Source organism: Erythrolamprus reginae, chromosome 11 (genome assembly GCF_031021105.1).
Source record: "Erythrolamprus reginae isolate rEryReg1 chromosome 11, rEryReg1.hap1, whole genome shotgun sequence".
In the NCBI taxonomy this organism is placed as follows: Eukaryota; Metazoa; Chordata; class Lepidosauria; order Squamata; family Dipsadidae; genus Erythrolamprus; species Erythrolamprus reginae.
In genome coordinates, this window is record NC_091960.1 from 38,141,887 (window position 1) to 38,169,572 (window position 27,686).

Below are 27,686 nucleotides of genomic sequence, written 5' to 3' on the forward strand. Positions count from 1 at the left end.
CAGCGCAATCCGGCCACCGCCCCTGGGCAGCCACAGACGCCCCTGCGTGTCCGCGTGCGGTGGCAGGATTGCGCTGGACTCCGCCGGCACTCCGAGCCCCGGGGGCGAGCCCACCTGGCCGTTGCCCCTCCGCCTCCAGCCCTTCGCTCCAATGGCTCCTGTGAAGGCCGAGCGGTGCGGGCGATTGGGAGCGCCGTCGAGTCCCGGGGAGCTGGGAGCGGGTCCCTTGAGTCCGCGGAGGGAGCCTCGACGGCCGAGGGGCGGAAGGCGGGACCGGCGGGCGAGCCCCAACCGGCGTCCCGGCTCCGGCAGAGGGCAGCTGCGGGGCTGGGCTCCAGCGGGGCCGAGGCGGCGGAAGAGTCCCGGCTGCCTCTGGGGGAGGAGGGCACCTCCCCGCCCTTCCCGTCCGCCGGGGCCATCGGAGGGAGGCTGCTCCCACGTGGGCGGCCGGAGCTGGAGGACGTGCGTGGACGGCGGAGGCCGAGCGGGCAGTGGCCGCGACGTGACAGGGACAACCACCGGCCAGGCAGCCCCGCCGTCGGTTTTACCTTGCCGACGGGCCCCCGGCGCACCCGACGAGGCGAACCGCCAGCCACTTCCAGAGCCGGCACGACGGCCGCGGCGCTCGGAGGCCCCTGAGCTGCGCTGCGCGGAGGCCATGCGGCGGGGCCCGGGGGCGGCGCTGCTCCTGCTGGCGGTGCTTCTGCCGGCCTCCCCGTCCCACCAGGCCCTCGCCCGCCGCCCGCCCGCCGCCGCCCCCCGAGGGCTGAGCGGCCGCGAGCTGCAGCGGGAGGTGCTGGCGCTGCTGGGCCTCCCCGCCGGACCCCGCCGCCCCCCTCCCGCCCCCCGCCGGAGCCGCCCGGCCGCCCCGCCGCCCGCCGCCGCCCCGCGCTTCATGCTGGGCCTCTACCGCGCCTGGGCCCGCCACGACGACGCCCGCCACGGCCGCCCGCTCAGCCCCGACGCCGCCGACGCCGCCGACACCGTCATGAGCTTCGTCAACCTGGGTGAGTGAGCGGGGCCGGGGAGGCGGAGGGGAGGCGGGGGGCCCGTCTTGAGCCGCCCAGGGCGCCGAGGGGAAAGCCCCCACGGAATCCCCGACGCCCGGAAGGCGCAACCTCGCAGGGTCCCAGGCGGGGGGCGCTCCCGCCTCGCAGCCTCCCCGAAGGCGGACCCGACCGAACCGGACCGAGAGGCTCCTAGGAGTCCGGTCTCAGCCGCTGGGCAGGCCGAGCGCGAGGCTTCGGGGCCGGGAGCCGTTGCCGGGCGGGGTGCCTGGTCTAACATGCCCCCCTTCTAGACTTCGGTGGAGCGGCAGGTGCGCCCACGTGGCCCGGCGCTTCGTCTGCAAGTGGGCGGAGGCCGGGGAGGGGCGCGCGGGGGGCTCTTGCGAGGGAGGGCTCCCTCTCCCCCCTCGAGCCCGTCCGGAGCCGGGGGGGGTGGGCGCCGCAGCCCCCTCGGGTGAGTCGGGCCGGCCGTGGCGGCCGCGAGCGCAGCGGCAGCGGGAGCGGAATCTGGTCGAGCCGGTTCCCGCCCTGCCGAACTGCTGACTTACTGAAACTCAGCGGGGCCGTCCGGGAAGCGCAGCTGCCCCCCTGCCAGCCTTTCCCCACTGCCAGCGGGGCCCTTGTGTGCAGGGAGCGGTGGGATGCACATCTGCACGGGAGGGGGGCATGGAATTATGGGTGTGACCACGCCCCCCCCCTTGGCACACTAATAATAATAATAATAAAAATAATGTATGTATTAGATTTGTATGCTGCCCCTACCGGGAACTTACCAAAAAAGGCCTGTCATCACAGCCATAGGCTGCCCTGCTTGCATAAAGGGTTGGACTAGAAGACCTCTAAGGTCGGGGCTGCGAGTGGGTCCGTGGCCTGCTTGGGACTGAGCTGGGCAAGCAACGGGGGTGTTTCTCCACTTCCTGCCTGCCTCCCCCTCTAACTACGCTGCGACAGAAAGGTTCGTCCAGGGACCCTCCTCAGAACTGCCCTGTGGCTCAACTTGGACAAAAACATTTCTCCTGTGGGGGGGGGGAGAACAACCCTTCCAACAATAGCAGGGAAAGAGGGGACCCCTGGCGGGACAGGGAGGCCGGCAGAAGCACCACCAGCAGGAGCAGTGCCGCCCCCGGGCCCCGCCACAGCCACATGGGCTCCGTGCAGCGCAGCTCAGGGGCCTCCGAGCACCACGGCCGTCGGGGAAGGTTTCCAAGGTGAAGCAGAGAGAGAGGAAGAAGCCGACTTTATTCCATGGGCGAAGGCATCAAAGTCTCCAGTACCACGCAATACAATCAGGCAAATCCCATCCAGAAATTTCCCCTTCTTCTTCTTCTTCCCAGCCGGCTTTCTTATAGGAACATTATCTCTATGCTGCTCTTGCTATGTGCATGCAGTTCACATGATGCGATCATTCATGCACACAGGACAATGCGCATTCATGGTGTTACCTATTGCAAGGGCCAATCTAGGGAAGTTTTAGCAGTAAGCTTTGGGGTGTCAGCCAATGCGCTAGAATTCCCCCAGGCCTTGAGGCCTCCCCAGAGCTCCGTGGTTGCAAAGCCTAGAGTTCAAAACCCATGCTCACAGCATAAGGGGACAGAGCAGCCCTATGTGGTTAGGAACTTTAGGGCCTGCCCAACAATGTGCCCTTAGACCTACACAAGGAATACTACACCAGGGTGAGATTGCTTCATGGCCACCACAAACCAGTCTCCTGAAAGAAACTTTTTGGTAACGTCCACCCTTTTAGAATTATTTCCTTCTATTATTTCTTTCCTTCATTTATATGCTGCCCCCGCCTAGTTAGTAAGGCTGACCGTTTACTGATTTAGAAGTTATAATTCATCATTGGCTTCAATGGAGTGTTAGGGAAGGTGTAGGTTTTAATATTTCATTAAATTATGAAAGTGACATTTGCAAAAATAAAAAAAATCTTACTAATTTTGCATTAGGTTAAAAAAATTAATCTCTCCCCCATTGATGGCATTGCAATGATTTTTTTTCTTTCTGGAGCAAACCCCAAAAGTGAAACCGACCCCCCAACTCCTGCCCGAAGTCACTTCTGGTGCAGGTCTCCGTCTGCAACTCTTACTGTGCACATCAAAGCAATCACAGCGTGGGCTTCTCTGTGGCGACACCCCGAGAGGGAGATATTGTTCTTGCGTCAGAAAAACAGCCGAGAGCATCTTAAACTTGGGATGCCCGTCCACAGCCTGGACTTTCAACGGAAGTGGCCGGAGTGTGTGTGGCGCTGCCCATCCCAGCCACAAGAAGGGCAGAAACCCAGGCCCGGGAGGAGGAAGCGGAGGTTGTCTTCTGGGAGGATGTTTCTGGGGAAGGAGGAATGCTGGGGAGCCACCCAGTTTAATAGCTTGCTTATGTCCTCGGAGTGGCCAGCTGGGCCGTCCAGGAACCAGCTGGCTGGACTTTTGGCCCCCTCATGGCCTTCAGCAGAAGGGCCTCTGGAGAAGGTTCTCCTGGTGCTCAACAGGGGCAGCTGCAACACACACACGCAGCCCCCCTTGCATTTTGCATCAGGTCTCTGCAGGGGACGGGGGTCTCCTTCCTGGCTCAGCCGGGCCGCCCAGTTCCCAAAGGCTGGAGCTGTGGCCAGAGATAGGAGAGCTCCCACCTGAGAGCCTGGGAGGATTCGGCCTCCCCTCCGCCAGCTCCTGGCCAGTGCGTCAGTGCCCTTCCCCTGCAGCACATCTCCTCCATACACAGCCCCCCCCCCAGAGCCCCATGGAGATTCATCCTGTTGACTTGGGATGCTGAAGAGCCAGGGGGCTGGTGGAGGGGCTTCAGCTCTTGATCAGGTGACAGGCAGGGAGTGGCAGGAAGCGGGCACGGACGGTTGAATGAAGAGAAGGACCAGGGGAGACATGATAGCAACCTTCCAGTATCTCAGGGGTGGCCACAAAGAAGAGGGAGTCCAGTTATTCTCCAAAGCACCTGAGTGTAGAACAAGAAGCAATGAATGGAAACTAAATAAGGAGAGAAGCCACTTAGAACTCAGGAGAAATTTCCTGACAGTCAGAACAAATAACCAGTGGAACAGCCTGCCTCCCGAAGTTGTGAAAGCTCCAACACTGGAAGTTTTTAAGCAGATGTTGGATACCCATCTGTCTGAAGTAGTTCAGGGTTTCCCGCCCAAGTAGGGGGTTGGACTAGATGACCTCCAAGGTCCCTTCCGACTGTGTTGTTGATATTATTATTATTAGCCGCTCTGAGTCTGAGAGTAGAGCAGGTCTCCTGCCTCTGGGGGTGGCTGGAGTAGAAGCCCCCCCCCCAAGGCCTTTGCGGAGGGGGCCTCTCTCTCCCTCTGCCATGAAAGAGCCCCTCCCCTTGAAAAGCCCCCCCTCACCCCCTCTGCTCTGCAGCCAGCCCTCCTTCCTTCAGGGAGCCCCTCCCTCCAGTGCTTCCCAGGGATGCTTGGGAGGCGTCTGGCAGCAGAGCCGGGCCAATCCGGAAGGGCTCTGGCAGGCAGCGGTGGGCTCCATTTTTTTTATACTACTGCTCTGTGGGCATGGCTTAATTTTGTGGGGGTGGCTTGATGATCATGTGACTGGGTGGGAGTAGTTTGGCAGTCATGTGTGGGGTGGTTTGGTGAGCCTGTGCCTGGGTGGGTTTGGCCAACCTGACATCACTCATGTCAAGGGTCAAGGGTGCTGGGTCTCCCCTCACCTCAAAGGCCTCAATGTGATACCATTTCCCTGTCTGTCTGTCTGTCTGTCTATTTATTTATTTATTTGTTTGTTTATTTATTTGTTTATTTGTTTATTTATTTATGTTTAATGCCCTCTTTCTCCTTAGACTCAGGGCAGCCTACAACATGTTGGCAACAGCACTTTTGAAGAGAGGCAGCCTATGGCGCCCACAATCCGGGTCCTCATTTACTGCTGCTGAACATCCAAAACATACTATTTAATCCCATGTATAGATGCCATATGTTTATTTATTTACTTACTAAAATTGGAAGGGACCTTGTAGGTCATCTAGTCCAACCCCCTGCTCAAGCAGGAACCCTATGCCACCCCAGATAAATGACCATCCAGTTTCTTCTCGAAAGTCTCCAGTGTTGGAGCATTCACACAACCTCCGCAGGCAATTTCTCTTCCACCGGCTGATCACTCTCACCCTCAGAAAGCTTCTCCTTCGTTCCAGGTTGAATTTCTCTTGGGTCAGCTTCCATCTGTTGTTCCTAGTCTGGCCTCCTGGTGCTTGGGAAAACAGCCTGACCCCCCCCCTTCCTCAGGTATTGGACGACTGCTACCCTCCCCTGGAGCCAGCCGTGCTCAAGAGCCTGTTTAAGGGCTTTTTAATATTAGATTTGTTTTAGCTAGAATATTGTTTTTATTATTGTTGTGAGCCACCCTGAGTCTTCGGAGAGGGGCGGCATACAAATCTAATTAATTAATTAATTAACAAACAAACAAACAAACTACCATCCGGTCTCCAACCTTCCTTTTATGGGGAAGGTTGTGGAGAAGGTGGTGGTGCCCCATTCCGCCTGCCAGAGATGAGCCTCCCCGAGAACCGTCACGCCACTGCCGCTGCCTTCCAGACCCCGCAAGGCTTGTGCCGTTGTGTGTGCGAAGGGCAGCAGGGCCCCAGCTGTGCCACTGTGATGAAGCTGCACATCAGCCCTGCAGTTTGTGCATGCAACGGCACAACCAGCCTTGCAGACAGAGCCCCTGGCCCACCGGGCAGCCCCTGGCCCAGCGCCAAGAACCGGCAGGGAAGGCGGCGATGATGGGACATCCAGTCTCACACCTGCTGCCTACTAAACAATAACACACACACACACACACACACACACACCCATAATAAGGCCAAGACCTATTTCGGGGTTCAAAACAAATATGGCCCTGTCTTATTTTCGGGGAAACTCGGTAGATGTTCACATTAATTTTTTTATTATTCTCCCCGTATCTTCCCAGGTGTTGATGCGAGACTGGTCTGTAGTTCCCTGGGTCTCGTCCTCCCCCCACCCCCTTTTTTTGAAAGAAAGGATGGAAACCTCATCAGCTCTTCTGGTTCCCTGGTGCTCCAGGGTTTTTGAAAGTTATGGTCCAGTGGCTCTGAGATAGCACCTGCCCTCCTGCAGGACTCTGGGATGGAGTCCATCAGGCCCCAGTAATTTGTATCTATCGAGGTCAGACACGACCCGTATTTCCTTGCTTATTTTAATTTTTATTTCCAGCCTGCCTTTTATGGTTATGTTTTTCGTAGGTTGGGCTGTAATTTCTTTTTGCATGAAGCAAATAATTGATGCAAATAATGAATTGTCGTCTTCTCTCTTTAGTGACCGACTGTTTCCCTGCCTGTTTTTCTTGTTATTTATATGTTGAAAGAACTGTTTTATTATTTTATTTATTATTTTATTAACCTTTTGTTGCAAGTCTTTGTTCTGAAGCCATTTCAGGGGGGCAGAAGAGCTGCACCCACCCTCAGCTTCACCTCATTCATTGCCGTGGGGGCCCCCACCACCTTTGTGTCCTTAAGATTTACTTCTAGGATGGAGAAGCAGTGAAAATAATGGGGGAGGGGCAGATTTGGCAGACTTGAGGCCTCCCGGACCCTGCCCCCCTCCCTTCCAGGCCAAGGCTGTGCTAGAATCCGTCCTGGCTTTGTCTGCGAGATAGAATTCCGTCCGCACCTCATTTCAATTATTTTGAGGCTCCCAATTCTTTATGTGGTTCAGCTCACCAGCATTTCCTTTTAATTTAGTGTCTCCAAAGGGCACACGGAGCTTCCCAGGGCAGCTGGGACTAGTGTAATTGCAGTAGAGGTGTAATTTACAGAATAAAATAGCACACACACATACACAACACATGTCAAGGGAGGGGGGGCACACGGCTAAAAATATAATGAAACAGAGAGAGACATAAAATGCATTTTGTGTGGATCTGCAGATATTTTTTTCCAGTTTGCACTCTAGAAAGCCTATGCAGAACAAGCAACAATAGAGCTTTACACTATTAACTACAAACAGTGTTGATCCTATGTGCTAAAAATGCTCATAAGATTCTTGGATCCACTTGGAAAGCAGCCAAGTTTGGTTTCTTTTAAGATCTATTCACTCCGCCACCCACCGACCTGGGGCTCTGGATGGTGTGCACGGATTAAAGGATGAAACCGATGCATTAAACGCCTCACGAAGGAGGGTCCCTCCAGGAGGAAAAGACCCAGCATCCACTGCCAGTGAAGGGAAGCACGATTTCTTGGTGCTATGGAAGCAAAATGAAAGGGGTTGTGCAACTTAATACAACTGTCAGACTTTCGAGAGCCTCCTGGATCCTCCAACCTCTGCAAGCCCTTGTCAGCCCTGAAGTCGAGCAGCTGCCTGCTTTGAATAATAATAATTAATAATAATAATAATAATAATAATAATTCATTAGACTCGTATGCCGCCCCTCTCCAAAGCCTCCTTCCCCTCCACACACAGTTCCTTTTTTTGTCGGAGTTGGAGTTGTTGGACTATTGAATGGCTCAAGCAAAGTCCGGACAGCTTGAGAAAGCAGCCACGGACTCCGAATGGACGGCTTCCTGCGCTTCAGATGAGCCCAGGCGAAACCCTTGACTTTAAGAGAGGAGCTGCTGAGCGCCTTTGCAGTATTACCTTTGCCATCGGTTCAGCCTTCCCCCTTTTTATTTATTTTATTTATTCATTCATTTAATTCCTGTAGCTGCTGGACTCAACCCAGTACCTCTGGATGGCTTACAAGCTCTAAAAGCTTTTTATATTTTTAAATTAAATCTTGGCAAGGGCTGATTTCCACAAGCTGCGCCAGAATTGGGCTTCCTACTTTGAGGTTTGGGCATGAAATTGGGCAGAAGGTCAATGGGTTTGACCTGAGGAGGAGCAAAGAGGGACTCTGGCAACCTGCTGGATAAAAGTGACCGCTTTTAAGACCAGGGTAATCTATAAGGTGTCAGGCTTCCGAAGAGCATCCGAGAAACAAATCCAAGTCCAGGGCTTCGCCTTCTTCAAAGTTCCAATTTATAAACAGGGCCATGTTAGCACCACTGGAGAAACACGAATCTAAAGCTACGAGGGTAAAATCTCCACCCAGATTAGAGTTCATTTCCTTGCGTCTCCTCCCACAAGCTGATCGCATGAACCAAACATCTTCTGCCAGTGTATTCTGCAACTCCCAGCAGCTTCCGGCCAGATGCTGACCTTGAGAACCTAAAAGGAATGTGTCATGGTGTGCAGACCCTCCTCCCCCCAAGTTTCCACCGCAAGGAACATCCCAAAAGAACAGAGCATAATGTGGGAGGCCAAAACCTCCAAGCATTCTGGCTTCGGCCTGACAGGCGGCCTCCCCTCAGGAAACAAATTAGAAGCCCAAGTGAAAGAGGATCCTCCCAGGAGAAAAACACAAAGTGGACTTGCTGGAGCTGAAGCATCACCAGATTTTACAGAAGATGGAATGGATGGCGCTATTGTCCTCTAGGAGCATCGTGGCTCTTACTTCTGCAGCAGTAATTAGGCTTAGTTAGATGTACTTTAATGTGAAAGTTTAATTGGTTCGTAATTATATCTCTTATTATGGAATACGTGTAAACTCACTGGAGTGATGGAGCTGCCGCCCATTTGTTCTCTCGCTTCCTCCTCCCCTTTCCAAAATGTGCCAACGGTGATTGTGAATGAAAGGCCTGTCCCAGGACCAGCCCTGTGTTTTCCGGAGGGAGAGCATTAATTCCAAGAGTTTGGATTTGAATTTCATCTGAAAAACAAACACTGACCCTTTCATCCTCGTCCAGGAAAGGACCCTTGAGCCAGCCTTTGCTTTCTAATTAGATTTATCTTTTTAAGCATTCAGAAACACTTTGTGCACCGTGAAGGCATTTAACAAATGTTTGTTTTGTCAGAACACCACAGAAAACGCCGCCTGGAGCAGAGGGTGCAAGTTGCGGTGCCAAAAGGGAGCGTGGCTCTTAAATATCGACTATGAAAGATTCCTTTCTTGGACGCTCCAGGCTCCCCAGGGGGCCCTGCTCCGCGTTGAACCAAAGAGGTGGGCGGTGGGCTCTCAAATAGAAAGAGGCGTCCACCCCTGGTCAGTCTGGGAACTGTAATGAAGAGAGTTGTTTCCCCCTTAAGGAAACCAGCCGTATAAAATCCGTGCGGGGCTCGAGCTGCTCCAGTCCGATTCCTGAGAGAAGAATATCCCCCAACTCCCTTGGGTTAAAGGAAAGAGTTCTGTCACTGAGCCTGTGCTGGTTGTGGGTTGTGCTCGCGCCATCTGTGAAACCACCAGGCTGGATGGATACAAAAGTGAGCTGTAGGTTTCCACTCCTGCAACCTGCCTGTGGCCAGCCAAGTGGAGGGGAGGTCAAGTGGTCTGTTGGGGGTGTTTGGGGAGGACTGGCCCACCCCCTCCTCCTCTGGCTCCAGCTCTCTTCTGCCCCTCCATCAGCACTGTCTGTAGTAGATGTAGTAGTAGATGCTTGGAACAAACTTCCAGCAGACGTGGTTGGTAAATCCACAGTAATCAAATTTTAACATGGCTGGGATAAACATCGATCCATCCTAACATAAAATACAGGAAATAGTAGAAGGGCAGACTAGATGGACCAGGAGGTCTTTTTCTGCCGTCAATCTTCTATGTTTCTATGTTTACATTTGGAAACATCAAACTGCAGTTTCCATTGCTTTGACCACTTATCTAGTAAAGCTAAATTATTTGCCATATTACAGATGCCTCCAGGAATATCAACCCTATTTCATACTTTAGAGTCATCGGCAAATAGGCAAACCTTCCCTGCTAAACCTTCCCCTATGTCACTCACAAACATATTAAAAAGAATAGGACCCAGAACAGACCCTTGTGGCACACCGCTTGTAACCTGACTCTGCTCAGAATACTCGTCATTAATAACAACCCTCTGATATCTATGCTTCAGCCAACTGCAAATCCAGTGAGCTATCCAGGGATTAAGTCCAATCTTCACTAACTTATCTATCAGCTCTTTATGTGGAACCGTATCAAAGGCTTTGCTGAAGTCCAGATAGGCAATATCCACGGCACCACCTTGATCCAACACCTTTGTGACATAGTCAAAGAAATCAGTGAGAGTAGACTGACATGATTTGCCTTCAGTGAAGCCATGCTGATTGGGTCCAATAAGTTATTGGTTTTTAGGTGCTGATTTATCGTCTTTTTATTTATTTATTTATTTATTTATTTTATTTATTGGATTTTTATGCCGCCCTTCTCTTTAGACTCAGGGCGGCTTACAACATGTTAGCAATAGCACTTTTTAATAGAGTTTGTACCCTGTTTCCCCGAAAATAAGTCACCCCCGAAAGTAAGACATTAGGATTCCCAGTACCCTGGTTTCTAGTCTGGTGACTTCACCATTTTTTCCATAATAGAACCCAAATTTTGGAAACTTTCAATTCAGTAGATTATAGTTGCATTTGCCTTTCATGCCTCACGTGGTGTCTCATATTTGCAATCCACTGCTCTTTGCAAGATCACTTCTACAAGTGTTTTACCAAGGTAGATATCATTATTTTAGTTTGCATGTGACACACGTTGATTGAACATCATTTGTCTGTCTTAGCCGTCCGAATATATTTTAGACTGCTGCATTGCTTTTAATTAACCGTTATTATTCCTTGAATTTGTATTTTACTTCTGAAGTCATTTGTCAGCGTGTCCTCTGAGAGCTGACACGGAGCAGAGAGTGTGAACAGGGGAGGCCCAAATAAACACCTTTGCTTTTTTGGTGGGTGCGATTCCGTGCAGTTGAGCTGGAGAGAGGCATTTTCCAGAAGAAGCCTTACTGGAAAGAATTCCGGTTCGACTTAACCCAGATCCCAGCGGGGGAGACGGTCACAGCGGCCGAATTCAGAATTTACAAGATGAAAAGTTACACCTGCCACGTGAACCAGACCCTTCGCATCAGCGTCTACGAGCTCGTCCAGGAGCCCCCGAGCAGGTACAGAGACCCAGACACTGGAGTCCAGGCCTTGGCGGGTGGGCTGGGGGCTCCGGCCTCCGTCTCTCTGGGTAAAACGTTTCAACTGCAGGTGGACGAATCAGCTGCCGGGAAGAATTCTCCTTCTTGCCAGCGAACGACAAGGAGACGCTCCGCTCGGCTCATTTGGCTTCTGCTGTCTCAGTCAAGCGGCTGCAGCAAACTGCAGAGAAAACTGATATTTGTACATCTGTTAATAAATATCAGACAATGTAATAATAATAATAATAATAATAATAATAATAATAATTTATTATATTTGTATGCCGCCCCTCTCTGAAGAGCGGCAGAAGTCAAAGATTTATAATTAAAACTTGGAGGAATTCTCTTATCTTTAGACGTGTGTGTCTATCCAGACCAAGGGTCTGTCAATTTAAGACTGGAATTAAGGTTGGGACTGGAATTTCCATTGCTAAACAAGGGGGTTGTTCCAATTTAACAAACTCTTTGCCACAATTGTTACGTGAACCACTTCCAGTTGTTAGGTCACTGCTGGTCAAAAGCTGGCTTGGGATGGTGGCCAATGGGGATCGTCTAACCCTGGGGTGCCACAACCCACTCTCATAAATTCATGCCGGTGGCCAAGCGCTCTAATTTAGATCACGTGACCATAGTTCCCTCTAAGCTGAGCAGTGAGCAATCGCTCACTTAAAAATCATCATCAACTCAGAGTTTTCCAAACCTGCCCAGAAGCCGAGAGGGAAAGAGAGAGAGGGAAGGAGAGAGAGAGGAAGAGAGAGAAACAGATAGAAAAAAGAGAGGAAGGAAAAGAGAAAAAAAGAATGGGAGTAAGGAAGAGAGAAAGAAAATAAAAATCTAGTTTGAAACTAGCTCAACTATTTAAGTGGCATTTTGATATTGATAGAGTTGCCCTATTATGAGCTCACTGTTATAGACACACAGGACAGTATTTTATTTTGAAATTCTCTGAGGCAAAACAGGGTGGGTTTTTTATTTGTTTGTTTGTTTGTTTGTTTGTTTATTTATTATTTCTGTGCCGCCCAGTCCCGAAGGGACTGCCGCTCAGACACTATACTTTTCTGCCCACCCCAAAAAAAAATTAGAGGGAACACTGCACGTGACTATGTGGAGGCTGCAACAGTTGTAAACGTGAGAACTCGCCATAACTCACTTTTTGTGTGTGTGAAGTTGTAACTTTGAACGAGTATTAAAGAAGAGAGGGTGAGTTGAGGAGCAGTCTAGCTCTTATCAACTTTCCCTGTTCAGCCAGGGATGAGCACAGGGCCTTCAGTGGGGTGTCTCCGAAGGGCCACTGCCTGCATCACCTGCTAGTTTATTGGCAGACCTGGAGATCGGTGTGGCCCATGCCAGTCCTACCCAGAGCCTTCCTGGGCCAGGGGAGCCGCCGTCACCTGCTTCCTTTGCCAGAATTTGGGAAGGTGGGAAGGCGAGGGCGGTGGTTCCTGCCCTGAGCCTGCCATCAGGGGGGGGGGGCATGAAACCCAAGTGCAGAGGCCTCGGTCTGGAAGGGTCTGCTCCAGAGCCAGCGGTGGGTGGGTGGCTGGGATGCCCTTCATTCCTTGTTTAATGCTGTTCTGTTCGGGTCCTATGTGACCCGAAACCAAGTTTGAGTCCCCTGTAAAACATTTTCCCTGCATATCTGAAACTTGAAATTTCATGACTTTTCATCATTTCAGGGGTTCTCTCTATGAGAATTTTTTTTGGGGGGTGGGGGGCTTAGTTTTTGCTGGGCAAAAAAAGTTACAAATCTTCTGTTCCCGGGTCACCCTGACCCGGACCGAAAACTCTTCATTTGCAGTGCTTATGTTTGGTCTTTTTGAAAGCTTTTTTCACTTGGAAAGTAGTCTGAACATTTCTGCACACAATGATATGAAAATTGAAATGAAAAAAGTAAATCTTATTGGTTTATTTTGCGGATATAATGCAAGCCCCCCCCCCCCGTTTTTGTGAATTTTTTTTCAATTTATGGATAGTTTTGCTTGCAAAATCCATTCTATTTTACTAAAGTTGGTGTGGGATTGGTAGCTTGAACATTTCTGAATATAAGAAAAATATAAAGGAACTGAAAAAAATGATTCTTATTGGTTTTTTAAAATCAGAAATAAGGCCTCCCCCCCCCCCTCGGCTGCTTGCAACCATTTTCACTTTTTATTTTTTTATGCTCCAAATCCGAAATATTCTTTAAAATCTTAGGCATTCATTTACTCAATTTAACAATGCTGATCATCAAAAAATATTTTTGGGGTGGTGGCTAATTGTTTTCTGGGCAAAAAAAAATCATCACTTCGAGTTTGTTTCTGTTCATATGTGACCGGACCAAAAATAATTTTTTAAGGTACTTGAATTTGATCTTTTTGAAAAAATTTTCAACTGGAAAACTAGTTTGAACATTTATGAACATAATGATATGAAAATTGAACTGGAAAAATTGAGACTTATATTTTTATTTTGATCAAAAAGCCCCTCCCCCCATCCTTTCTGAATTTCGTGTCAATTTCTATTTTTTAAGGCTACAAATCCCTAAGGAATTTCCCCCCAAAAGATTTGATATACTAAATTGAACAATCCTGAACATAAGAAAAATATAAATGAACTGAAAAAAATGGTTCTTATTGGTTTATTTTTGCCACAAAAGGGCCACCACCACCCCTCGGCCTTGCTGTGTGCCATTATTGTCACTTTTTATACATATTTGGCTAGAAATATTTGGAATATCCTTTTGAAACATAAGAAAAATAGAAATGAACTGAAAAAAATGATTCTTATTGGTTTATTTTTGAATATAAAACCATGTTGTCTTATACTCGAGTATAAGTCTATTTGAGTATAAGCCTATTTGAGTATAAGCATGGGGGCCCATTTATGTGCAAAATAAACCAATATGCATCAATTTTTCCACTTCAATTTTCATATCATTATGTTCAGAAATATTCAAGCTACAAATCCCACACCAACTTTAGCAAAACTGAATGTATTCTGCTAGCAAAACTATCCATAAAGTGAAGACTATTTCACAGAAACGGGGGGGGAGGCACATTTATGTGCAAAATAAACCAATAAGGATTAATTTTCTCAGTTCAATTTTCATATCATTGTGTGCATAAATGTTCAAATTTGTTTCCAGGTGAAAAAAGCTTTCAAAAAGACCAAATATAAGTACCTAAAATGATCAATTTGCAGTCCTGGTCAAATAGACCCGGGAGGGAGGCACATTTATGTGCAAAATAAGCCAATAAGGATTAATTTTCTCAGTTCAATTTTCATATCATTGTGTGCAGAAATGTTCAGACTACTTTCCAAGTGAAAAAAGTTTTCAAATTGACCAAACATAAGCACTTCAAATGAAGAGTTTTCGGTCCGGGTCGTATGTGACCCGAACAGAAGATTTGTAACTTTTTTCGAACAGAACAGCAGGGTTAAGCCATTCCAGAGTTCAAGCTCTGTAGCCCAGTGGCTGCTTTCATTCCACCCGAATGTTCTGCCCCTCCAGGGAACCTGAGCTGCTGTTCTTAGATCTTCAGGAATCCCTGGCCAGCACAGGTGGATGGCTGACCTTTGATGTCACAGCTGCTAGCAACCACTGGCTGTTGAACCGGAAATACAACTTGGGGCTGAGACTCTACGTGGAGACAGAGGGCGGTAAGGCTAAATGTCTTGTTTTGTCCACCTGAGTTTTCTACCATACCTGTTTGAAGGGAGAAGATACCAACTCAGTCAACAGAGACTTCGGTTCATCTAAAGCAGGACTGGCACCCGTGGACTGGTATGTGGTTTGTTGGGACCCGGTCCTTGCCAGTAGCGGGTGAAGTTCCATTGGTGCAAGTGGAGCATGTGCGCTCCAAACCATTCCCTGCCACCCCTGCCACTGCTGCCAGTCCACGGAGCTGGAAAGGTTGGTGGGGGCCGTGGATCTAAAGGAAAGGACAATCCTGTCGCTATGCGGAGATATCACAAGCGGCTGCTTCCTTAATTCTGCTGAGGTTTTCTGCAATCAGCTAGGAATTGAATTAAAGAGATGTTCTCCAAGGTAGTTAAAACATCACCCACAGGTCGGCCCCCTTCCCTTCTGCAATGTTTATTCAGAAATAGTTGTTTTCCTTGCATTAATTAGACCCTTGCAACTTTAATTAGAAGTCTCTGCCTCCTGCTCTTTGTCAGCCATGGTTTCAGAGGAGGGATCGTATTCCTGCTCCCTCCGATTCCTTTGATCAGGCAGATTGAACAGATTCACAGAGGTGGAAGGGATCTTGTAAGTCATCTAGTCCAAGTAGGAGACCTCCCCTGACCAATAGCCGTCCAATCTCTCCTCGAAAGCCTCCCGTGATGATGAAGGCAACTTCTGCTCCATCCCTGGAAGGTTCTCACTGTCAGAATATTTTTCCTATTTCCAGGTTGAACTTCATGTGATGTGTCAGGGGCTGAGGAGGTGTATTCATCAAGATCACACAAGGGTTCTCTCGCTCATTTTTTGGCTTATTCAAACTCCATTCTTGCTTCTGAGCATCTTTTCATTTCTTAAAGTTTAGACTTTCAATCTTTGTGGAGACCAAACTTTGTCCTGACATTATGAAAAACAGCACTAAGAAAAAGTAGCTGGTTGAACAATAACTTGGTCCATTTGTCAGAATTTTATGTCAAACAAACGCATTGGGTATCGTATTTCTCTTTGGAATTTGTGCCCCGAGGGCAGCTGTCAGTCCCACGGCATTTGGGGGTCCTACGCATTCCCTGGCACTGTCGTTTTGGGGGCTGGCCAGTGGGACCTCTGCTCTCCGCCTTCTCTTGTACCAGAGACAGGTGCTTTGAGGGGAGGAGACCCTGCAGGCCCCCCGCCTCCTCTGGAGCCTCTTGCTGCCCCTGGGCCATCCAGTCCCCCCTCCCTCCCTCCCCCATCCGTGGGGCCATCCCGCTGGGAGGGGGCCCAGAAGGAGCTCTCTGGTTACTCTGGATGGTTTCTTCTTTGGCTTTTGAAGGCGAGAGTGTGGATCCCGGACTGGCCGGCCTCTTGGGTCGCCATGGCCCCCTTTCCAAGCAGCCCTTCGTGGTGACCTTTTTCCAGGAGAGCGCAAACCAGGTCCGGCTCCCCCGAGCAGCCAAGCAGGCGAAGCGACAGAGGCCGCAGCCCCGGAAGAGCTACACCTTCCCCAACTCCAACAGGCTCCCGGGGCTCTTTGGTAAGAAGCCGGAAGGCAGGGAGGCGCCCGGCTGAGGGGTCATCACAGGGCCTGGTCAGAAGAAGCCCAACGGCCGATGCCACCCTCAAAGCTCTCTACCTGTTTTTGTGCACAGGCGGGGCCCCCACCCTCCCCACTGGGCTGCCCTCCTGGTGCCCCCAGTGCCCTGGAGCTGCGTCTGCCCACCGGGAGGCAGCGCAGGGCTTGAGGGGCAGCCCAGCCTCCTTTGGGCAGAGACACGCGGAGCCCCTCCAGCCGGCAGCTTCGTGGGCCTCCTCGGAGGTTCAGTCGCACAGCTGCCAGAGTTTGCTTGGTCCTCAAACAGACCCCCAAACACAGCGGGAGACACACGTCCTTGGCCCCTGTCAGCTTCCCCAACTGAAGAGAGGGGAGAGCAGGTGGGCCAAGCGTGGGCTGCCAGCAGGTGTCACCTGGCCGTCTCTAGCAGGCAGCGTCTCTGGCTGGTGGGCGAAGGGAAGGAGGGCCGGTCTGGACTCAGATCCCCAGAATTCCCAGCCCACCCCCCTCTTGACCCATCTGGGAGCCTGAAAGGTTAACAAAACCTAGTTGCAGAACCGATCGCTGCTTCCCTCTTCGGATCGGCTCCTTCTTCGAGGCCCAGGGCCCAGGGACGGTCTCCCCAAAGGGCAGCCCGGAGGCCCCAGTGTCATGGCTAGGCAGGCCTGGCTGGCAGGACAGACAGCCGGAGCCTTTGCCTGCCCTTCACCTCCAGAGCTGGGCCTTAGAGCAGGCAGGGAAAGGCTGGGGGGCCCTCCGCTGGAAGTCCAAGCCAGGCCCAGGGAGTGGGTGGGGGCTGTGGGATGAGTCCCCCCTCCAAAAGGCTGGGGATCCCGTTGTGGAGCATGGGTTGCGGAGCCCCATAATATGAAGACCCACCTCTTTTCTTCCTTCCTTAGATGAGGTCTATGATTCCGAACACAGCCAGATCTGCCGGAGACATGAGCTCAACGTCAAGTTTCAAGATTTTGATTGGCTGGTAACCATTTTAAACTCTGTCCTTTATGAGTCCCCAGAAAAAAATGAACTGTAGGTTCAGGCACCTCTGCCCGTCCTGCCCCCCCCCCTTTTGCCCCCTGCCCCCCAGGGGCTCCGGTCTGGCTTGTGCAAAGCGGAGGTGCTGCAGAGGAATAAACCCCGGTTCCTCTTCCTCCGTCCAGGAGGAAAGTGCCCCTTGCAACGCAGCCTCATCTGCTCAGCTTGACCTTTTGGGAGTGAAAGGAATGGGTCCACCTCGCACCTTCCCCCCAAGTGTAGAGCCTAGAGCCGTGATGGCAAACCTTTTTCCCCTTGGGTGTCGAAAGAGCCTGTGTGCCTGCTATCGCACATGCGTGAGTGCCCACACCATAATTCAATGCCTGGGGAGGACAAAGACAGCATCGCCCCTGCCCCAAGGGCCCTCTGGAGGCCGGAAACGGCCTGTTTCTCAACTTCTGGTAGGCCCAGTGGGCTCGTGTTTCGCCCTCCCCAGGCTCCAAAGTCTTTCCTGGAGCCGGGGGAGAGTAAAAACGCCACCCCCCCATTTCCCCCCGAGGCTCTCTGGGATCCAAAAGTGCCCTCCCAGAGCCTCTGCGTCAGCCAAAAAACAACTGGCCGGCACACATGGGCACGTTGGAGCTGAGCGAGGGCAACGGCTCATGTGAGAAGGCAGAGAAGGCTCCGTTCCGACTTCTCTCTCTGTATCTCTGGTATCAGACGACTCCAGTGGCCTGGCCCAGCCGCCAGTTTTCCTTGAGCCGGTGGCAGCAGGCGTGGCGGGACTGACCTTCATCCTTCTCCTCCCCCAGGACTGGGTGATTGCCCCCCAGAGTTACCCCGCCTTCTACTGTGACGGAGAGTGTGTCTTCCCCCTGAATTCCTCCATGAACGCCACCAACCATGCCATCGTCCAGTCGCTGGTCAGTATTGCTGGCAGCAGGCAGGAGGGTAGATGGGCAGCAATTTTATTATTGGTTGGATTTCGTCTAGGACCTCTAAGGGGCAAAGAAGGCGCTCCCTCCCCCCGTTTTCCCCACAACAGCCCTCCTCTGGACTGGACGGAGCTGGGACGGAGTGCCTGGCCCCAAACCCCCCTGGGGAGCTCCAGCGCTTTCTCCCCTCCACTTCGCTGGCTCTGCCCCAGAGGACTGCAGGGTGGAAGGAGGGGAGCCGGATTCCTGGGGTCCCCACCCGAGCCCTTGCGGGTGGAAGAGTTGCAGCAGCCCCCGGCCCCTTCGCTCAGATCGCCTGGCAACTGAAGCCCAGTGGCTATTCTTTGGGGTCAGCCGTGCGCGCACAAAGGCCCATCCCAGTGGAAGAGCTTTGCCCGTTTGGGTCTCTCCATGGCGGAATGCCCCCCCCAATCGTCTCGGCCGGGGGCCCTCAAACGTTTTAAACAGGGGGCCAATTCATGGTCCCTCAGGCTGTGGCGGGGCTGGACTGGTGAGGTGGGTGTGGCTAGGTGGCCATGTGCCTAGGTGGGCGTGGCCAATTTAACAGTCCATCAAACAATGCAGAGAAATTAAACTTTAATGGGTTTTGCTCCAGGGGTGTTTTCCTTGCTTTCGTTTGCATGTTGCTCTTTGGGTTGGGTTTTCTTTCTGCTCGCTCGTTTTTTCAGTTGTTTAGGAGTTTAGTGGTCCGATTTGGAAAACGTGGTTTTGCAGCAATTCTTCTCAGCCCCAAGAAACCTGAGAAACCTCTCTCGGTCCCTGGCCTCTCTTGGTCCAGCTTCTGGAGGCGGGGGAGGTGAGGAACAGGCAGGCTTTGCCCCGTCTTTGGCCTCCTAGTAGACTTGGGGGGCCCATTTTTCACCTCTCCCACCTCCAGCAGCATCCTGCAGGCCAAACTGGAACCTTTCCGTTCCGGCCCATGGGGCTCGTAAAGGTAAGTCCTGTGCTCGGCTGGAGGGTGGACAGGGCGATGTGGGTGAGGCAGCCTCGGGGTCCTGCGTGGGCCAGATTCATGGCTTTGGTGGTCTGCAGTCCATCGTCTGAGGACCCCTGGCCTAGATGAACAGCATTTCCTCCAGACCCCCAGGGGAAAAGCTGCCTGTCCTGAGCGTGGGAGAGCCCCCGCCTGCTAAGAACCGAGTGGGCCTTTCTCCAGCAGAGCTCCCCAAAGGACACCAGTTCACGTGTCCGAGCTGATCTCCTTCCTCCTGCACTTGAGCTCAGGGAGAAAAGGCTGGACGCAACCTTCCTCCTCCTCCTCCCACGGATGAGGTCAGGAAGCTCTTGGGGACTCTGAAGCTGTTCCTGACCTCAGCCTCAAAATTTGGGGAATAAATATTTTCGCCAGTGGAGACAAACGGCCTTCTCATGGAAACCGCTGCCTTTCCTCCTGGGAGCCCGTGTTTCTTTAAAGCATTTCCATTTCCTTGTGGACAGTGGTGTGTGTGTGTGTGTTGACCTTCTGCTCCGGGCCAGATGCTCAGCTCTGCAGAAGCAGCTTTCTCGCAGGCTTTGCCTGCTCCGGTGACCCCATTCCTCCCCCCGTAGGTCCACCTGATGAAGCCCGGAGCCGTGCCCAAGGCCTGCTGTGCCCCGACGAAGCTCAGCGCCATCTTCGTCCTCTTTTACGACAGCAACAACAACGTCATCCTCAGGAAAAAGCGGAACATGGTGGTGAAGTCCTGCGGCTGCCACTGATCGGCCCTTACTGGCTCCTGGCAACTGCCTGGCTCCCAAATCCTCTGCTTGGTTCTTTCCCGGGATTCTGCCCGGACAAGGGAAGTCCAGCTCTTCTGGTTTCCGGCACTGGCGCAAAGTCCAGCTGATTGTCGTGTGTGCGTGCGTGGCAGAAACCCAGAAGAGGAATGGGCGACGCTGCGCTTGCTAGGCGACATGGCTCCGTGTGCCACGTTGGACACGCGTGCCATAGGTTCACCACCACAGGGTCAGGGATGGGATGGCCAGGGCCGGGGGGGGGGGGGGGGGGGCGGCCAATTCAGCGTCACTCCTCAATCTTCTGTTTTCTGCTGCAAGGGCCTCCTGCAGCCCCCTGCCAGCAGAAGCCGAGCCCGGGGAGGTTGCAGGCGGCTCACCAGGGCTGTTTTCTGCTGCAACAGCTTCCGGGGGCTCCATTTTTACGAGCGCAGGGCTGCAGGAGGCCTCTGCAGCTGAAAACAGGGCCTGGGAGGGCCACGCGCAGCCCTCCCAGTCTCCAATTTCACTGACAGAAGCCCCACAGGCAGCTCCCCCACTGGTCGGATGGAGGAACCCCAGGAGGCAGTTGAAGCATTTCAAGGGGGAAGATATTGAAGCCCAGACTAGGGCTACAGAACCCTTGATGAGCAGCCGTGGCGTTTCAGTGGCCACCAGCAAGTCCACCTGTCAAACGAGTCAAGACGGCTCTCATCACTGCGTGATTCACATTCTGCCTCCAATGTGCCCTATGCGCAACGTTTATAAAAGGGGAGGGGTTCAACTGCATATCGGGGCTGTTTTGATGGTCTCCCTCTCCTTGGGACTCCCCCAACTCCTCAGTGGTCCCTGGCTGGCTGCCCAGTCCTCCCAGAAACAAATCTGGGCAGAAACACCCCAATGGTGAAGCCCTCCTCCCCCCAAACTGACTAGCCGCTGGGTCTAATTGAGCCCCTGGCCCTATTGGCTCTCTTCCCAATCCCTGCGGCCAGCAGCAGCTCCAAAGGGAAAGAAGAGCCGGACGGGGGCCGGATACAGTGGGCGTCTCTTCAAGGTACCGTCTGCTGCCTGCAGTCACCAGGCTTATTGGGTCTGGGTGGGGTCCTTACAAAAGGGCAGGGTCTTCTAATCCAGCCACTTAGTCTTTCTGAACCTTAACTGCGCTACCGATGTAATTGCTGTTAATTCAGTCCAAGACCTTATTGGAATCCTCCTGCCATGGAGATTATGGGCCTTTGTCAGTTATTGCAATAATAGGCAAACCTATATTGCCAATAAAGCATTTCATTATTCTGTATTATTCAAGTCTATAAAATTGTATCTAGGGTAAAGGCTACTTGCTTTTTCAGCTCTTCTATTGTTATTGTTAAGCAAAGGTTAAACCAGGAATGATTGGTTAAAAACCTACAAGCTTGAATTAGCCTAAGGAAATAACTATTCATTTAAAATTCCATTTATTTAAGATAAGTAGAAATCCTTCTGTTTGTCTAGGGCAAAAACCCATTAAGATATTCTTCTGTTTATGGAGGTGCTGAATGGAAGGAAATGGGGAACCCAGATTGAGAAAGGCTGCCCCTGCCTAAATGTATATTCGCTAATAGCCTTTTAAATGCATATAAGAAATTTGAGCAATTACTTTTGTCCAGATGTCAAATGTAAAAGGAGGCAGTATTTGATGGATTATGCATACCAAATTTGGAAAGATGATTGTAATGTAATTTTGGATGGATGGCATGCCATTTTGTACATGTGTTTGGAGTGAAAGAATAAAAAGGTTCTTTGCCCACGAGAGAGAGAGGCTGCTCCAGACCAGCACCGCTACATGAGCAGGGAACTCAAAGCAAGCCTTTAAAGGGGAATTATCTGTTGTAAAAAATACATGAATTTTATAGAAAGAAAAATTCTGTATAAAAGAAATCTCAACAGTTTTACAGTCCTGAACACCTAACTCCGTATCCCGGTGTCCATCCAGAGCGAAGTGATGCTGGGCCTGGTCTTCTCCCGTTGTCCGATGTTCACACTCACATGAATTCCCCACAGTCGGAGATGATCACTTTTTGCTTCGGCTTCCCGTCTTTGCTGCCTTGAGCCTTGGGAGGGGGAGAGAAATTAAAGTGGGGGAGGGGCAAAGCCAGGGGCCGCTCACCCACCGAGGCCCATCCTCACCTCAACCTGCCGCATCACATCCATCCCTTCTGTAACTTCTCCAAAGACCACGTGTTTCCCATCCAGCCAGTCGGTCTTGTCGCAAGTGATAAAAAACTGGGAGCCATTGGTGTTGGGGCCGGAATTGGCCATGGAGAGTAAACCTGGAGAGACACACGGACGTTGTGCCCTTGACCACTTGGCAACTTTTGGGGACAATCACATTCGTAAGGAAATTCTGCAAAGCTTGGGGTCCTGTGGTTCCCGGTGCTGTTGGGACCAACAGTTCTTTAGCCGTTCCCTTCAGTGGGGCTGGAGAAGTGGGATGGCGCAACGGGCACAGTGGCACCACCACTTGGACTGGGGGGGCCAAGCACCTGGATGCCCCACCTTTTCTACAGCCCCGCCACACTACCTGGCGCTGTGTGCTTCAGGATAAAGTTCTCGTCATCAAACTTCTTCCCGTAGATGGACTTCCCGCCGGTACCGTTGTGGTTGGTGAAATCTCCCGCCTGGCACATGAACTGGGGGATAATTCGGTGGAAGCTGCTCCCCTTGAAGCCGAAGCCTTTCTCGTGCGTGCAAAGACAACGGAAGTTCTCTGCAGGTGAGAGGCCCAGTCGGGCAATGAAGCAACAGAAGTGGCAAAGGGGAAGAGCGGAAACAGGTGATGCTGGTTAGAACATCATCCCAGTTAAAAGCAGGGTCAGGGCAACAGTTAGAAATCAGTTACAATTGGCTTCACTCTCTGTTGTTCCTCTCTCGAATCCCAGTGGTTCCAGCTGCTGCCCTGGGACCTGGAGTGGGGCACCACCTCTTGACTCACCTGCCTGAATGCATTATACCTTTGTTTCAGGTTTGATCTTTCCACCTCAATCTCTAGCTCTGTCCTCCAAGGCTTGGCCCAATAAAAGAGCCATGAATATTCAGGTGATAAATTACAATTTGTGGCATTTAATGAAATTATTCTAACTGAAAATTATACATTTTGCAGAGGTACAAAATGACTATGCACTTAAAGCTCAAGGCCACTGCACTCGTATTTCTAAAAACCCCAAAGCTTCCGGCATGTACAGAAATGGAGAGAAATGTGCTGAACCATCACTTCAGCACAAATCCTGTAAATTTAGAGAAGAAGCCAGGGAAGCCACATCCTTCGGCCTTTACCAATGTGCAGAAAAACGTTGCTACAAGTCTGGGACAAACTAGAACGCTTAAAATAGAAACCACAAGGCCAGGCTTAGGAAAAGCCTGTGCCGCTGGTCTCTAAGCGGTCTCCCTTGTGGTCACCATGCCTTGGATGATTCAGCCCTATTTCTTGATTTGCTGCCTTTGTCCTCTCCAGAAATGTCGAAAATGTGGCTTCCCTTGCACCCTTATGGCCAACACATCTGTCCAGCACAAGGAACAACATCCCCCAACCTGGCATCCTCCAGACTACAACTAGAACCTCTGGGGCGCCTTGGTCACCCCAACGCTCCAGGCTGAGGAAGGCTGTCCCTGGAGAAAGAGGCCTGGATGATTCCCCAATTTCTCTCCGTCTCTTAACAACAGGGCAGCCGGCCAAGCTCCGGACTGTGACTTAGCACTGCAACTTCCAATAACACAAGAGCAACTTGAAAAAGGTTCCCAGCAAGCACAATGGATGCCTTTGCTGCTTACCAGTGGTCATCGGGACAATATCTGACCGCAAGAGAATATGCAACCGCCCTGCAGGTTTATTTCCAATCTTGATGTCCATGTAAACCTGGGGGTTGGTCCTGGATTTTTTCACGGGTGGTTCCCCCTAAAAGAAAAGAAACAGAGCTTCCTCCAGGAATCCAGAAGGTGTCTGGCTATGGTCAGCTTGAAAGGAGGCACCTGAGAAGGGGGCGAGGGGAGACCCAGGGGTGCAGGGGCCGCACAGCTAAGTAACGGATTGGAAAGCTCCAGACCCAAATTCAGGTGTTGATGCTGGAGGGGTCACTCCCCTTGGTTCCCCCCCCCCCCTCCAGAGTCACTGGCTGGAAAATATAAGCCATCTTAGCACAATCCACCACAACAATACATATTGCAAACTCCTGCTCAAGTACAACTCTGGAGGCTTCGCAGGCTAAATTTGTGCCCAGCTCACAGAAGCCCCATTAATGCAAACGTAACAAGCATCTTGGGAGACAGGAGGCCTCTGTACCTCTTGGACCTCTGACCGGGCTGCCACCGCTCCTCCTTCCTCCAAATTCTCCTCAAGGGTCTTTCCTGAAAATTTCTTCAGCCAATCGTCATCTGACCAGACTGTCATGGAAAAGCAGAAACAGTTCAGGGAGGTTGTGAGCGGAAGGACCTTTCCCCAGGCAAGAGGGCGGGAGATTCCTTACGACCTTGAATTCTGCTGCTCACCTGGTCGGGAGGAGCCTTCTTTGATCCTCATGGGCTTGGCCAGGTTGACACGGATGGTCCTCCCAAAGAGCTCAGATTCGTTCTAAACGGGGAAGGGGGGGAGAAGGAGGAGGAGGGGCGCCATCACTTTCGACTGGAGGGTTTTCGGAAGAGGAGGTCGCAGCCCTCACCCAGAACAGGGCCCCAAGTGAGGAAGAGGGAGTGGCAGCCGCACCGAGAGCCCACAAGGGCGTGCTTCTCGCAACCAGGAAGAGGAGCACTGCCGTTTCCTGGAAATGTACTTCTGGTCACTGCAGCGCATGTGCATGGGCCAATCAGCTGCCTGGCGCACACGCTCTCACGGGAAAACAGGAGACCAGGCACCAAGGCCAGCTGGTTGTCGTGTTTGCATGTGTGTCAGAAACCCGGGACAGGTGACACTGCGCATGCCAGGCGACATGGGGCCTGAGTGCCATAGGTTTGCCATCGTGGGCAGAGGGTCCCTGTTCCTCTTGCCAAGGAATTCAGCTCAGTATAAAGGCCGTGTTTCTGTGTCCGGCAACAATCATCTTGAGCCTTGTTCCAGCACCCAGATTCCTACCATCTGCCCCCACCGCTTCAACTTCCCTCTGGCCCCATGGAAGGACCCCTCATGGGGGCAAAGAGGCTTCTGCCCAACAAGCCAAAAGCAAGGAGCTACCAAGCCCTTTGTCTTCCATGGCTTCCTGGAAGGACTTGCTCAGTTTTGGAAGCCCAGGAGAAAGACACACTGCTTCTCACAAAACAACAAACAGAGAGAGGCTGAGATTCCCCTAAGGACCTTAACATTGAGAAGAAAGAAAGAAAGAAAATCTTTGAAACCGCTCAAAAATGAAATAAAGGTTTAAAGATAAACCTACCATGTTGTCAATAGCAGCTGCAGCATCCTAAAAGAAAGAAGAGGAATCATTTAAGGCAGAATGACCCCTTACTTCGCTCTTCCTCTCCTGGGGAGGTCAAGACAACAAGTATTGCACTGGCCACAAGGTGGACAAGTGGACGTAGCATGCAAACTTGCTAGGTCTACGGAAAACTTTTACTAAGCTGGTGCACTGCTGAAAATTTTGGTAGAAAAGAAACATACTAAAGTTTGAAGAATGTCAAAGGTGGAAGTGGTTGGAAATATCATTTGCCAGCTTGGAAGCACCTTCTCAAACTGGACCCCACTGGGATGACTGGACAGAATTGGCCTTCAGATGTACCTGATAATTAATCAATGTCAATTCTAGAGATGTCACCTGCCCAAACAAATTTCATGCAATCTCTCCAAGAACTCAGGGATTCACCCTCCCCAGTTGACCGTAAACAGGGAGAAAAGATGGAGAAACTTTGAAAGTGCCCTCCCTGGCTCACCTCAGCCAGCTCAAATTCAATGAAAGCGAAGCCTCGATGTTTTTCTGCAGACAGAAGAGAAGATCAAACATCAGCACTTGAGGAAACAGGCCTCAAAATGCATCTCAGTATCGACTGAAACTTTTCACAAAGAAAAGAGGGGTGTCCAGAGTGGGAAGAGTGTGGGTGGCAGCTGTGGTCCATCCTGGAGGGAACCCAGAGCCCAACTTGACTTTTACTCAGCCCAGTCCAACTTTCCACCATCGCTTTTCCAACCTCAAATTCCTTGTCCATCTGAACTACGTGTTGTCTGGGCATAATTTGAATAAAAGTACAGCAATAACCATAATCATACTAGTAATCTTTATAAATATATCAATATTACATAAAATAATAAAACAATTAATTTTTTCATCTTTCTGTACTTTCAATACAAATTTTTGCTATCTCTTTAAATTATTTTTAAATTCTAACCTCTGTTAGCACACACAATTTGTGGTGGCAAGCTGTTCCACTGGTTAAATGTCCTCACTGTTACTTCTCCCCTTGGTTCGTCCCCTCCAATACCGGTATATTGCTATCATGCCCCCCACCCCCCCAGTCTGTCCTTTCTCTAAAGGGGCCAAACCCAAATCCTGCAACCGCCGCTGTTCTTCAGGGGTTTTGTCTCCAGACCCATCAGCATCTTGGTTGCTCTTCGTTGCGTTTTTCCAAAACATTTTTTCCCTGTAGACTGATGACCAAAACTGGACGCACTACTCCAGGTGTGGCCTTGCTAAAGCTTCACTAAGTGGCGCTAGGGACTCGCCCTGCTTAACTTTTCTGGCTGCTGCTCCCCCCCCCAAACTCCTGCTCAGGTGAGAAGATTCGACCCCGTGGAGAGCAGCCGGGAGGGGGAGGGGCGGCAGCTTCAGCCCCTTGGAATAAACGGGGGTTTCCATCCGTTTGATCTTTTGCCACCGAAATTTCTAATCCAGAGCTTGGAAACGTGTTTCCGGGGTGGGGGGCCGGACTAGAACACTTCCGGGGCCACTTCCGGTCTCCTTCCCCCCGCCCTCACCGGTCTCGTAGTCCAGCGGGATCTGGATGTCGGTCAGGTCTCCGAAGGGGATGAAGGCCGCGTGCAGCACCCGCTCGTCCACCTCCTCCGCCAGCCCGCCTGCAACGAGTCCGGTCAGGCCGAGAGCCTTCCCCCCCCAACGGCAGCCTCCCGGCCCGGCCCCGCCGCCGCTCACCCACGTAGAGCACGCGCTTGCTGGAGGCCATCGCTGCCGCCCCGCACGCCTTCCCAGGGACCACTTCTGGCCGCCGGGCCGCAGTAGCGCTCCTAGAGGTGGGAGGACCCGGAACAGCGGCAACGCATCCAGCCCCGCCCCTCTCAGGCCGTGCGATTCGCCGGGGAAGCCGAGACGCCCCCCGGACTGCCGCCCCGAGCCTATGGCGCCAAAGTGGGTTTCTCTTCAGATCGTATTGGCCAGCCCCTCCTGGCAGAGGGATTCTGGGAGTTGAAGTCCTTGAAGTGCAGAGCCCCGCCCCTTCCCCCTCTTGACGTAGCTCCTCCCCCCGCGCCTTCAGCCGACTCGGCTCCGAGGGCGCTTCAGGCGGCGCAGCGCGGCCCAGGCCCCCGTTTGAGGAGCGGCTGCGGTGCCCTCCGTCCCCCTGGCTCTGCCCGAGGGGAAGCTGCCTGCAGGCGGGGGGCCCAGCTGCTGTTCTGCGCTGAAGGAGCCCGCGGTGCTCCGAGTCCGGTCAACAATGAACGTAGACACAGAATCAAGAGGGGGGGCGGGGGGGTTGACACCTGGCTGGAACTGAGCCCAAGCTGCTTCCCTGATAGGAATCCACACAAAAGCCCCCGGGGGGGGCGCTAAGGGGGAGCGGGGAGGTGTGTTGGCCCCCGGAGACTCTGGGTGCTGGCAGAGTCCAGCGCAATTACGCCGCCGCACCTGGACAGGGAGCAAAATGGCGCCCAGACACTGTCCAGGTGTGGTAGCGGAATTGCACTGGACTCGGCCAGCATCCAGAGC

The 27,686-nt window shown here is 52.0% G+C and overlaps 2 protein-coding genes across 3 annotated transcripts; one reads left to right on the forward strand and one right to left on the reverse strand.

The window, feature by feature from the left end:
- Positions 1–893: 893 nt before the first annotated feature.
- Positions 894–21,580, forward strand: BMP8A (bone morphogenetic protein 8a). The gene is made up of 7 exons (XM_070764695.1): positions 894–1,007; positions 10,763–10,955; positions 14,467–14,615; positions 15,950–16,150; positions 17,068–17,147; positions 17,956–18,066; positions 19,648–21,580. Exons 1-7 carry the CDS (start codon positions 896–898, stop codon positions 19,795–19,797), a joined length of 996 nt encoding a protein of 331 aa, XP_070620796.1. The 5' UTR covers positions 894–895; the 3' UTR covers positions 19,798–21,580.
- Positions 21,229–27,101, reverse strand: PPIE (peptidylprolyl isomerase E). 2 transcript variants are annotated; one of them, XM_070764696.1, is made up of 10 exons: positions 26,898–27,101; positions 26,723–26,821; positions 25,684–25,727; positions 25,191–25,217; positions 24,313–24,394; positions 24,107–24,207; positions 23,599–23,722; positions 22,352–22,537; positions 21,958–22,100; positions 21,229–21,881 (listed from the first exon to the last, which is right to left on the reverse strand). In XM_070764696.1, the coding sequence occupies exons 1-10, from the start codon at positions 26,926–26,928 to the stop codon at positions 21,813–21,815; spliced, it is 906 nt and encodes a 301-aa protein (XP_070620797.1). In that variant the 5' UTR covers positions 26,929–27,101; the 3' UTR covers positions 21,229–21,812. The 2 variants fall into 2 exon arrangements, with proteins under 2 accessions (XP_070620797.1, XP_070620798.1); XM_070764697.1 differs by lacking the exons at positions 26,723–26,821; positions 26,898–27,101 and adding an exon at positions 26,137–26,661.
- Positions 27,102–27,686: the final 585 nt, after the last annotated feature.